We start from the raw sequence: 12609 nt of genomic DNA on the forward strand, positions 1-12609 counted from the left end.
GTCAGGAGGGTCATCCATGCAAACCCTAACATTAGTTACCTGTGCAATCTGAATTTTGGCCTCTGTGGCTGCTGTAATTGCCACATGTGATTAAACTATTTGTTCCTATAGCACGGGTGCCTTAATCACTGCTCAGGAGAGATGCAGTTGTCAAGTGGTGGCTCACCAGGTGTGTTCTTTGCTCTGAGCTTGGGGAGCAGCTCTGCACCCCTTGGTGTCTGCTCAAACACTGCCTGGACAAGCTGGGGTGTGCCTCTGGTAGTCAGAGAACTTCGAAATCAATTCCTCCCTGCTGCCTCCATGGTGTGGTAGATGGCCCTGTCTTACAGTCAAGTGGAGACACTGACAAATTAGACAAGTATTTTGCACAAAACCGGAGTAATTTCTCCTCCAGAAACCAGTACTCAGGGCCTCCTCCCCGGTGTGTGAATAGAGCCTCGAGAGCAGAATCACAGAGTCAATTTGGTTGGAAAAGACCTCGGAGACCAGCGAGGCCAACCTGTGATCAAACACCACGATGTCAACCAGACCATGGCACTGAGTGCCACATTCAGTCTTTCCTTAAACACCTGAAGGAACGGTGCCTCCACCACCTCCTGGGCAGCCTGTTGCAGTGGTTAATAACCATTTCGGTGGGAAATTTCTTTCCGATGTACAACCAGCACCTCCCCTGGCGCAGCTTTCACTTTGCGCTCTTGTCCTATGGCTAGTTGGCTGGAAGAGCCCGACCCCCGCCTGGCTACACCCTCCTTTCAGGTCCCCGGCCCGGCCCGTGCTGCGGCGCTGCTCGAACGCCGCCGGTCCCGTCCCCTCCGCTCCGCGCCCGCCCTGGCGCGAACCCCGCCATTCCCGGGGGCGCCCGGGGCTGGGGCAGGGCAGGTCGGGCCGGCGCTGCGCATGCGCGGGGCGTGCCCGCGCCCCCGTCGGGGCGGGGAGCGCGCAGGCGCCGCTCCCGCGGAGGGCGCTGACAGGGCGGCTCTCGCGAGAGTTGCTGCGCGATCGGCGGCGCGGCGGGCGGGGGGCCGGGCCGGGGCCGGAGCGGCGGCTGAGGCGGCGCTGGAGCGGCGGCCGGGCCGGGCCGCGCGGGGCCGGGCAGGCGGCGGGAACGCCCAGCGCTGTGCGGTGAGTCCGGCCGTGTGGAGGGCCGCCGAGCCCCCTCAGCCGCCGCCCACCGCGGAACGTGCCGGGGCGGGGAGCGGGGAGGGCACACGCTGAGCCCCCGGTGCCGCGGCCTGCGCCCCGCCGTGCTCCGCTCTGCCCGCTGCGCTCCGCCTCGGCGCCGGGCCCGTGTCCCGCCGGGCCCCGGCCTGCCCGGGCCGCCGGCCGTGGAGGGGATGTAGGCTCTGGTGGAGGGCGGGGGGTGATTGAAATAAGCTCTGGGCTCTAGAGGCGTCGTCTGCTCGGCGAGATTCCCGGCTCACGTACCGGGAGCACCGGGCGGGGGTCGCTTTCCTCTCTGCGCTACGGCTGGGGAGTGCTCAGTGGTCGTGGTTCTTGGGGCTTATCTTTTGTATTCCCCAAAAACTGTTCTATGACTGAAGGCCGCTTCCAAAGGCTAAAAGGCTGCGAGTACGCTGTAGGCAGGATAACATCCCTGCCGCACTGTCTCAAACACCTTTGGGGTCCTGCTTCAAACGGGAGTTTTATGATGGACAAGGACGTTTTTCTCTTGGTCTCTTCGTTCTCTTCTGAACTTCCTGCTTGAGAACCAGTGCTGGTTTTGTGGGATAAGGTTAGACTTGCCAATATAGTTTCAAATAATCTGTAGAAGACAAGGATGCAACCTTGTTAACTCCCACAACATCTGACTCAGACCTCCTCTTTTATAACCTACAGTGAAAACTATTCTGTAGCAGAGTTGGTAACTGCCAGAGCAATTTACAGATACAGTGCTTAGGGAAGTTAATTCTTTGTTTCAAAAATTATCAAATGCCTGGAGTCAAGGGACAAAATCTAAAGGGCCACAGATGGTGAATCAATCTTCAAACACTGTGTTGTTTGTAATCCATTTCTGTGCAAACTTTGGATATTGAGAATTTGTGCCACAAAAAAACTTTTCAATTGTTATTGCTCTTAGGTAGATTGTCATGCAGTATTTTGAATATTTCATAATACAGCTAAGCTTGTAACATTTAAATGAGCTTTAGACAGTTTTAGAAAAAAAAGAACTGCCAGTAAATAAATTCTGGCAGAGGTGAAGTTTTCTGTTACCTGATAAAATGTTTTGATCTGATAAGTATTATCTCTGCTTTGTGCTGTAGCTTAGTTTTGTAAGTGATTGTCTGGTGCTGAAGGAAGTTGAATCACTTTAAGGTGGTAGATCAGGGGGATCATTTGTGATCCTGAATTTTCTGGGGTTTATATGTTGATAATATAATTGATACTATACTTTGTTCCTTTATTATGTTATACTTCCTTATTTGGCTAATTTGAATTAGTGTTCTGCTCTTATAATTACTTTCTATTCTTTTGTCTAGAGACTGACACTTGCATTTCTGCATGTCTTCCAGATGATGTATGCACACATTTTTCTTTCTACCACCATCAGTAGTGTTTTGTCCTAAAGCAGCTGATGAAGTTTAGGATCAGATTATTTCCAAAATCTCCCACTGAATCTCTCTCACCTCTCTTTGGCTTTTCTAAACTGTTTGTTCTTCTATTCCTGCCTGTATCACTTTCCAGAAGAGCAGTAAAACAGTAAAAAGAGAACAATGACAAAGCTCTCTTTTGTTTAAACACCATGCTGTTTCTAGGAGCAATGTAAAAAGCCCACCTTTGCCTGTGTGCTTTTTGAAATATCTGTTGAAGTGAACATGAGAATTGTTTCCTGTTGGCCACAACAGGGAGATTTATATTTATAATTACTTTTATTCCATCCTGAGCTGCAGCACTACTGCTAATGAGAATTTACTGTTGGCTGCATGTGCTGCCTTTTCTTCCTCTCACCCCTCCCAGCATTTTTAAGAGCAAAGGAAGTCTTACCCCAAGTCACAGTAAGGTGAGAAACATTGATATTTTGAGAAGTCTTAGTCATTTCTCTATGAAGATCATCTGATAATTTTTGTAACATGTAATCCTTGTGTTCATATATTGACTGTTATTCATTCATACCAGTCTTACTCCATTTGCAGTCTGTGCACTGGGTTCACTGCAGTAACGAGTCCTGTTGCACTGCTCTCTGCCTGATGCACATACAACTGTGCTTTTTTGCCCCTCATGCAGTTGGTTTGTTCATATTTTAATAACAACATGGCTGAATGTGTGTAAGAACTAATTTAATAAGATTATGAATAGCAAATGCTTCCTTAAGAGACTTTAGGGAATTATGCCTTGACTTTACCTTTCCTGACATTTGCTGCATGAGTATCTTGGTTTAATATTTTCAAAGCTTTTTCCTGTTTCATATGTAACTTTTGTGCCTAAACTTCAGCTACACTTTTGTCTAAAGTCAGGAAGTTTGAAGTTTTGTTCTACACTGCAGCTGCTGTTAACATTGTTACCTGGAAACATCACTCCTTTGTATGTTGACAGTATATCTGATGGTGGTAGTAATACTAATGCATGTTTAAAGAGTATTGCATGATGAGTCTCTTTCATCTGGAATTGTGCTGGAAAATTTCCCGACATTGTGCTGTTACTAAGCTCAGGGAAATGCCAGTTTAGTTCTTGGAAATGCTGCATCAGTTTCTCTAAGAAAGTTGTTTATTAATACCTTCAGTTAAAAACAGTATTTCTTAGCTGGTAATGCAGCATGGGTAGCAATATTTGTGTGCCTCCAAAAAAGGAATATTTGTAAGTAGTTTATTTCTTTAAATGTGTCTCAAGCTTTGTGTGTACTTTAAGCTGTGCAACTTGGTGTTATGTTCTTAGGTTTGGAACTTGGAGTTTTCAAGCCATGCTCCCTTGGCTGAAGGTGTTTGTCTTCACCTGTGTGGTGATGGTGTTAGAAACACCCAAAGGCTGCTGCAAGTAATATTTGAGAAGTACTAGAAACACATTTTTTTTACCATGAAAGATACAGGACAGGCAGAGAACATGCATTGAGCAGTTTGCATTTTCCACTGCTTCATACAATGTCATTCATGTTGCCATTATGTTACCATTTAATGGTGCTCTAATAGCAGAAAATTATCAGTACTTCAGTTGACAAACCCCAGGAGGCCAAGTTGGAAAGTTGAGGAGGTAGTGAACACAACACTGTAGAAGCAGCAAAGAGAAAATACTTCTGGTGAAGGGAAGTAATTGTTGCAGTTTGGATGAGTGTGCTGGTATGATGTGGAAGACTCACATCAGAAAGGTTTTTCATCAACCTTGACACTAAAATCAAATCTTTCATAATTACCAAAATGTAGATACAATGATGCACTTTGTGGATTTCATTGTGTGTTGGTCGAAGCTTGGATCCAGTCATTTATTTCCATCAGTCATGGCAGCACGAGGACATTGTTCTGTTGGAATCTTTGTGACAGGTGACTCTGTTTTCAGTCTTGCTGTCGTTTCAGTAGTGCTGTGTAGGAGAACCAAAGAAATCCCAAAGCTCTGTCCATGTGGGGACCCTGCTAAACTGGTATTTTTTTGATCAAGGCAAATCCTGTAAATGCCTCCTCTCATTCTGCTAGATTCCTGTGATACAATCTCAGTTCTGGTGTTTGCCTCGAGCTTCATTATTCTCTACAGGGAGCTGAAGCTTGGGCAAACCTGGGGCTCATGGAATATAAGTATCTTAATTGCTGAACTGTATTTTTATAAGGCAGGTTTTTCTCTGAAATGAGAAATTGCTGTTGCCATCTGCTGCCTTTGCATGCAGCAGGGCTCTTTCTGGGCCACAACCATAGAGCCTGAATTAGCAGGTGCGTGGGTTCACCAGTGTTTGTCACATCTCTCTGTCTTGAATTGTCATTGACAAGTGCCAGCTCTCTGTTAGCTCTTCAAGGGGGTATTCATGGTGGGTTTTAACTTATAGACTGTCTTACTTGTATTTTGGTGGGTTTTTTCCGATTATTTAGCTTCTCTGCCATCAAGTGTAGTTGGAGTTACAGTGAATAATTCCTATTCAAACCTGAGCAGGATTTAAGCCTTTTCATTGATTTCAGTGTGTATATATGGCTTACTGGGTTTGATTCAATGTCTTCTCTGAGCTTGTAAGAGATACAAACTTGTTGATTGTTACACTGATTTACAAAGATTATTTAACATGTTCTCCTTCTCAAGACACTGCAATTTCAGGATGATTGCTTTTACTTAGAGTCAGTCCAAACTTTTGTTTCTGTCTCATATTATTTGAGGACACTTGCTGATAAGCATTTCCATTCCAAAAACTCAGTAACACTCTCTGCTTTGTCTACCTTGTATTTAAATCCACATGAGCTGTATGAATGGCAGAACCCAAACCATCGGTGCAGGCATTTCCAGACGGGTCTTTCTCAGGGCAGCCGGTGGGGAGCGGAGCGGTTCCGTGGTGCCGAGCCTGGGGCCCGGCTGGCCACGTCCTCCCCCGTTCCATCGCTCTAATTACCGGTGCGAGGAGCGGGACAGACTCCCAGGAGCGGCGGGAGCGGGAAGGACCCGCCCGGCAGGGCTGCGCCGCGGGCAGCGGGCGCTGCGAGCCCCGGGGCGAGGGCCGGCAGTGGCTCCCGGCGGGCCGGTGTCGGTGCCGCTCCCGCAGCCCCGGGGCGAGGGCCGGCAGTGGCTCCCGGCGGGCCGGTGTCGGTGCCGCTCCCGCAGCCCCGGGGCGAGGGCCGGCAGTGGCTCCCGGCGGGCCGGTGTCGGTGCCGCTCCCGCCCCCGGCAGCCCCGGGGCTGTCATTGGCCGCGGCACGCGTCACTCGGGCGAGCCGGGCGAGCGGCGGCGGGAGGAAGCGGCGGCCGAGCCGCGGCGCGCGGAGGGAGCGGCGCTGGGCGCGGCCCCGGCCATCGATCCGTGCCACTTCCCCTAATGGCCCGTCTCTTCCTCCTCCTCCCCCTCCCCTAGGGCGGATCGTCCCCCGGCCTCCCTGTATGTGAGAGACGGGGCCGGCGCCTCGCACGGAGCCGGGAGCCGCCGCCGCGGGAGGAGCGGAGGCTTCAGGGAGCGCTTCCTGCCCACCGCCCGCACCGCCGGGCGCGGCAGCCCCAGCATGGAAGCCATCGCCAAGTACGACTTCAAAGCCACCGCGGACGACGAGCTGAGCTTCAAACGGGGCGATATCCTTAAGGTGAGTGGAGGGCTCGGGCTCGGGAGTTGCCTCTTTTTACCCCTGGGCTGTTCATTTTCTCTCTGAGTCTCTTCCTGTCCGTCTGACCTGACCCTCTTTTGGGTCCCCTGAGAATGCCATCTCCTTTAAATACGGAGCCTCAAGATCTTCTAAATCCCAGTCACACCTCTCTGAGAGCAGGAGAGGCTGTTTCAGTATTAAGCATGCATACCAGTGTCTCCCAATTCTCTCTTCTGAGATTGGAATATTTGAAAACTTAGTCATAAACACGGCAGCAAATAAGCAGAAGTGCAAGAGAAAGGGGAATTCAGTGTACAGATTATGAGAGGAAGCCCCATAAAGTAATCAAGATCAATTTGGTATTTCTTTTCTTTGCCTCCTGCCAAGGATTCTAATATCAAAGAACAGTCATTTGATTATTTCTCAGTAGATAATCTTTTAGCATCAGGCTGTCAAATATCGAAGCTGAGTTTTATCTTTACTCCTGATGAACTGCAGTGATAAGCTTGTGGCTGAATGTATAATGGATCTGTGTAGATGTAAGTGAATGTTGGAGTGCATAAGAGGAATTTTGCTCTGTGGTTCTTTCAATATATCCAAGGATTTTTAGGCTTCATCTTGGCTATATTACAGGAATTTGAAAAAACAGTTGAGTTTCTACAACTGTAATAAAACTGGACACACAGAACAAGCCCAAAAATTTATTTTGAGGAGGAGTAAAATGCAAAAATCCTTAGTGATTTGACCTCTGTGAAATGTAGCTCAGAGCTTTGTTGCTTCCAAGTAATAAAAGCCATATTGTAAAGCAAAGCAAAATGCTTTAATGAAATTCATTCACCTAGTTACTATTTCTCCATAAAGGTGAGCTTTACCTTCCTAGTGTGATATATTCGGTGTTAAGGTACTTTTAGGCTGCTTTTTTAAAAAAAATGCTTGGAGTAGAAACATTTTTGAGGGGTGCTTTCCCTGCAGATGTAAGGCTGTAACTGTGTGTGTGCTGACAAATCCAGTCCAGCAGACCTCACTGGGATTACTCATCTGCTCAACATTTTTGCCAGGGAAGGGTTTGATTTTAACTACGTTTTAAAATAAGCTGGAAAAAATAACCTTTATGTGTAAACCTTACATGTGTCTTTTATAACTGATATTTCAATTGTGGCTTTGTTAAAAGTGTGAAGCAGTAAACAGATAAAGGTTGCTAAAGCATATAATGCTTTGAGATTTTAACTTAAAAAATTACTCCATCTCTGTATATCCTACACATCCCTGACGACTCATAATTGACCTGAAAACTCCTGTTAAACCTCTACACCTCAGTGCCACTGTGTGTGTAAATTACCAGGATATTTCCTAGGGCTATTTTTAAATGTTTCAGACTGTCACCTTTAGTGATAACCTTGATTTGTTTGGTTTTGTTTTGTTTTGTGGGTTTTTTTTTCTTTTTAACCTGAGATGTATTCTTCTGTTTTGGGCTAGTAATAGCTGCTCTCAACTTTTCTAGTGTATTGGAAGTAGAGTGTAGTTGAAGTCAGCTTGTGGAAAATGTTGAACAGGAAGGAAAAATGAAGTGTAATGAAATATAGTTTATTGTAAAGTATTCTCAGCTATTTTCATTTAGTTTGGGGTAAAAGTTTGCATAAGTACACGAAGAAACATAATGAAATTTTCATTTGTTTAAAAATGTTCTTCTCTAAGAAGTAAAGGAAAAACACATTTTTTTAGTGCTTTTGAAGTTTAATCTGTTAAAAGTCTTGCACCTGTGCACAGTGGTTGATAGTAAGATGTTTTTGAGTCCTGTCTACTTGATGTCATCCCATAGATACAAATTTTGTCACACAAATAGAAACATATGTATGCTCTTATACTGCATTAAAATTATACTTTTCCTGGAATACAAAGAAGGATTTTGCTACTTAACCCAAACCCTCGGCTGAACACTTCCTCAAAGAATTTATGAACAGTTCTTCAATCTATTTCCTTTCTTTTCAGCTCATATTCATATAAAAATGCTCACAAAGTTTACATGTTTGCCTCATTAGTGTATAAACTGTGCCATAGAAATGGTAAATTGCTCAAGATTATCCCTAAAGTCAGTGTAAGCATCAGGAGTTTCAGGAATCTTTCAGCACAGAGTTGAGCTGAGTTAGTGCAGTGTGGTGAGATTCACTGTGTAAAGCTGGTGAATATCAGACAAATAAATCCAAACTAGTTGAACTGTTCCAGTTTACCCAAACTGACAAACTTCTGTGACGTTTTGTTACTTTGAAAAATCTGTTTCACTTCAAATGTGTTGGAGGTTGTAGAAATTAATTTCCACTGGAAATACCAGATCTGTAGTTAGAGCTCTGCTCATGACTGAGAAATCTTAGGGTATCCCAGTCATGTGCCCTGTGTGATGTCTCTCATTAACCAGGTCAAGCCTCCTGTCCTCAAAGGAGTTGGGAAGAGGAATAAACTTACAACATGTAGTGAAACCTTTTAACTGTGAGACAGCTGTGGTGATGCACTCCAGAGAGCCACATCAGCCAGGTGGCCATTTGAGGATGGCAGAGGATTGATTTGTAGCAAAATGTGTCATACAAGGCTAGAACAAAATCTCTAACAGTATAATTCCCATTCCCTGCAAGTCTATGTTTCTCCCTGTGGGGAGAGAAGGCAGAGATGCCCAGTCTGGCTGCTGTGACCTCAGCAGATAACTTGCCTATGATGTCATGTGCCATTACTGCTGCCTACCCACTGATTCAGAACCTGATTGAATAGCACTTGAACTGGAGCCATTAAGCTGGTTGTTAGTAATCTTGTGGCTGGTTTCCAAAAGTGAGTGAAGATAGTTGACCTTTGTCTTGCAATTGTAAAACAGCTGAGTGAAGAGGAAAAGTGCTTGGCTTTTTTTTCTATTTTTTGTGGGCACTAGGTGGTAAAAGCTGCTTCTATGGTTTCTGTAACCCAGGCAGTTCAGTGAGTCCCCTGCCCTGCTGTCCAGTGGCTCTGTAGCAGTGTGTGGTGCTGCCTCTCAGGAGATGATCACTGATAGGTTTCTCTAAACTTCACATACTCTAAATGCTACTTGCTGAGCCTTTTTCAAAGAAAGGAAAGATTGCTGCTTCCTTCTGTCTTCTGGCAGTGCTGTAGCTCTCTAGATTTGTGCATTTCCTGTTGCTTCACAGGAACTTGTTGGTGACTGGGGTCCTACTGGGAGGGATGAAGGTGGCCTGTCCTGTTACTTAAAAAAGCAAAGGAAGCTGAGGGATTCCTACTTGAAATCTTAATTTAGTGTTTTTTCACTTTGAACAGTTGACAGTTGTCCTGATGCCTTTACAGTCTTCACCTTTTATTTTTTCTGTATATATTGAAGTTGGGAGGAGTTAAATTCAGACTCTGTATTTGTTATTCAGAACTATTGGCCTTCATGCTAAGTGGCAAATACCCAGATCTAAAGTGTACTAATACTTGCTGATGGTTTGGCAGGAACCAGCGGGAGAAAAGAGAAGAAAAATCACAGTTCTTTGTCATCTCATTGTAATTTCTTTTCTCTATTCCTTCTAAATCTAATCAGAAGTGTAAAGTTAATGCCATGGTGCTCTGAGAACTGTTTCTGTATGATTAATACAGGAGAACTAAACATATTAATTAATATCCTAAGTGTTAGCATTGTTCTGTTTTTAACTTGAAATTACTGCTCAGTTTCCTCTTTCTCTAGCTATTGGGGCATAGCTAGAAAATCTTCTTCTGAAGAAGTAAGTTCCTGTTCCCAGTAGATGTCAGCATAATTAATTCATGAGTGCTTAGATATTGTTTTTATTATTCAAATTCTTCAGGTGGTAGAAGGCCACCTGAAGGTGGATGCCTTTTAAGTAGAAAGCCATTGTCTCGAATTTTGAGATTTTCACTTTTGTGTGATACACAAACCAGATTTCTTATGTGCTAAAAGGATTTCCTTGATAGGATTTTGATCACTTCACAGTTTTGTTAAGCAAAGTCAAGATTATTTTTCCCATTCTGATACACTTGACAGTCGCCACTGGTTCTGTCCACATGAGTGTTTGTCACCACACTTATTTTCTTTGTCAGCCCTTAAAAGGATTGAGTGTTTGCTAACACTTAATGCTGAGGTGGCATTTTCAGTTCCTGCATGAAAACCATTTTTCTGTGTCAGGATAGAGTGGAACAGTTTTGAATAGAGGCAGAATGATGATAAATGGGGGGAGCACTGTCTCCCTTCTGCTCTTTCCCCTCTCCCATCTGTGACTTCACCTGCATTGGCTGTTATGGTGTCTGTCCTACAGAACAGAAATTCATGGCTTGCTGTAGAGAAGTGCCAGTATTTTTCCTGGTTTGAGTAAACTGTCTTCACCTTCATCTTTCCTCTCCCTTCTTTACACACTCCTCCATCATTTCCCATTTGTTGTAATGGGATGGACTGAGTGTGCTCGTGATGATTTTGATATGTGAGAAACAATTTTCTGAATTAATGATTCTGCCAGATTGCAAGCACCATGTGTTTTCTAGTGAAATAGGTCAAATATTAGAATAGGTTGCCCAGCAAAGTTGTGGAATCCCCATCCTTGGAGATACCCAGCAAGTCCCTGAGCACTCTAATCTAATTAGAACTACTTTGAGCAGGAGGGTGGATTGAGTGACTTCCAGAGGCCCTTCCAAGCTCCTTTATTGTGTGGCCTTGAAGAAGGATAATAATTGCCATCAATATGTGATCAATATTGCAGTCTAAGATGATGAAACTGTCAGAACGTTACAGAGACATAAAACCAAGTACAATTATCTGAAATGTAGTTGATTTGGCAGCCTGGCAGCTGGAAATCTGTCACAAAGAGATGCTGCTGTAAGGGGCTGCATTCTTCTGATCTGCCAAAGTGTTCAAGGCCTGGTTTGAGTACAAACTTCTCAAATATTGTTCCTCTTATGTATAAAAGTAATCTGAAGGTGGGTTATGTTCCATTAGACAATTTCTGTAAGCATCAGGGTGAAGTGTGTGGGAAGGACATAACTTAACAAAGTGTGTGTTCTGTATTTATAGAAGAGCTTAGACCAAGATTGTGTTGCTGAAGGTGTTTCTGTGCAGGAAACATAGGTATGGATGGAGTATTCCAGTCTGAAGGGTCTCTGCAAGCAAGGAGTAAACATGTTCCACCCTAAATATGGCATCTTTGTTTTTATTTAGAAGATTTTTGTGATGATTATTTTAATCTGACCCTGAAAGTGGAGAAAGATGAGTTCTGTGAGCTGCCTGAAGGCTGCAGGAGTTCAGAATGTTGAACAAACACTGGCTATAGCTAGTGGTCAGCTCAGCTGATTTTGTGACACTCTCTTAGCATGTGTTGCATTCTGTGATAACCAGGGAGATGGTGCTAATTTGAAGCTCAGCAGCCTTTGCCAGTTTAATGGAAGAGCTGTTACAGCCTCTCTGCAAGGTCCAGCTTGTGATATGCCAGGCATGACAGACAAGAGTTAGCACAGGCATAGCAGCAAATCACATTTTGGCTTGATAAATTATTTATCTGCTTTGTTCAACCTGCTTGTCAGACTGTAACCAACCTGATGTGCTTTTGTTTTTATTCACTGGCAGCAGAAAAATGCTGCCTCCCTTCTTTGGTCAGGTAACATTTCTGTTGTGATTAGGGATTGTCTGAGAATTTCAGATCAATAACATCTATTATTCTTGGACATCCTGGGTGTTAAGGAATTAACTTTGATTTAATTTCTTGTTTTAAATTAATATGGTGAAAGCTTTATTGCAGTTTGAGGGGAGAAAAGAAGGATTATGTATTATGGCATGTATTAAGGTTTGGGAGTGTATTCATGGATTTCCAGTTTGTGTGCAGAGCCCTGCTAATTGCTGGAGGAGGAATTCTGTTTGTAGTGATATTCAGACTTTCCTGATTTCTCTCAACAATTAATAAGGATCCAACTAAACAAGGGAAGATAAGAAATCCAGTTTTTGTGTGTAGAGCTCAGCTTAACAAGGAGTAAACTATATAACCCCTTGATAAAATCCCATGTGCTTTAAAATTGCCAGGGGCTACATAACATAAACCAAATACTAAAGCCTGAACTTCAGGTAAAAAAAGTGCTGGGCTAAACTAATCCTGTTTTATGAAAATGTAAGAAAATGAGGCATTACTGCTCTATCAACACTGGAGCAAATAAACCTTGTAATCTCAAATTGAGCAAAAAGGGGCTTTAATTTACTAAACTTGATTAATTTTACAGTAGGAATCTAAACTAGAAGAACTACTGAAGATAATGTCTAACATTTTCACAGTTGCTGTGAGATTGAAGTGTTGTATTGTGAGCTATTATACTGAAGATGGCAGATTTCCATACTTATTCTCTATCCCTGAATTACAACCTTTGGTAAATTTTTAATAATTCTATTTGTATGCATTTTAAAAGGTTGG

The 12609-nt window shown here is 44.0% G+C and overlaps 1 protein-coding gene across 1 annotated transcript in view; it reads left to right on the plus strand.

The window, feature by feature from the left end:
• Nucleotides 1-965: 965 nt before the first annotated feature.
• Nucleotides 966-12609, plus strand: part of GRB2 (growth factor receptor bound protein 2) — a 49712-nt gene continuing 38068 nt past the window's right edge. Inside the window, exons 1-2 of the mRNA XM_079323471.1 lie at nucleotides 966-1122; nucleotides 5971-6193. Of these exons, the coding sequence (XP_079179597.1) occupies nucleotides 6116-6193 (78 nt within the window). The 5' untranslated portion in view covers nucleotides 966-1122; nucleotides 5971-6115. The remainder of the gene's footprint in view (nucleotides 1123-5970; nucleotides 6194-12609) is intronic.

This window comes from Erithacus rubecula (assembly GCF_903797595.1).
Source record: "Erithacus rubecula genome assembly, chromosome: 20".
In the NCBI taxonomy this organism is placed as follows: domain Eukaryota; kingdom Metazoa; phylum Chordata; class Aves; order Passeriformes; family Muscicapidae; genus Erithacus; species Erithacus rubecula.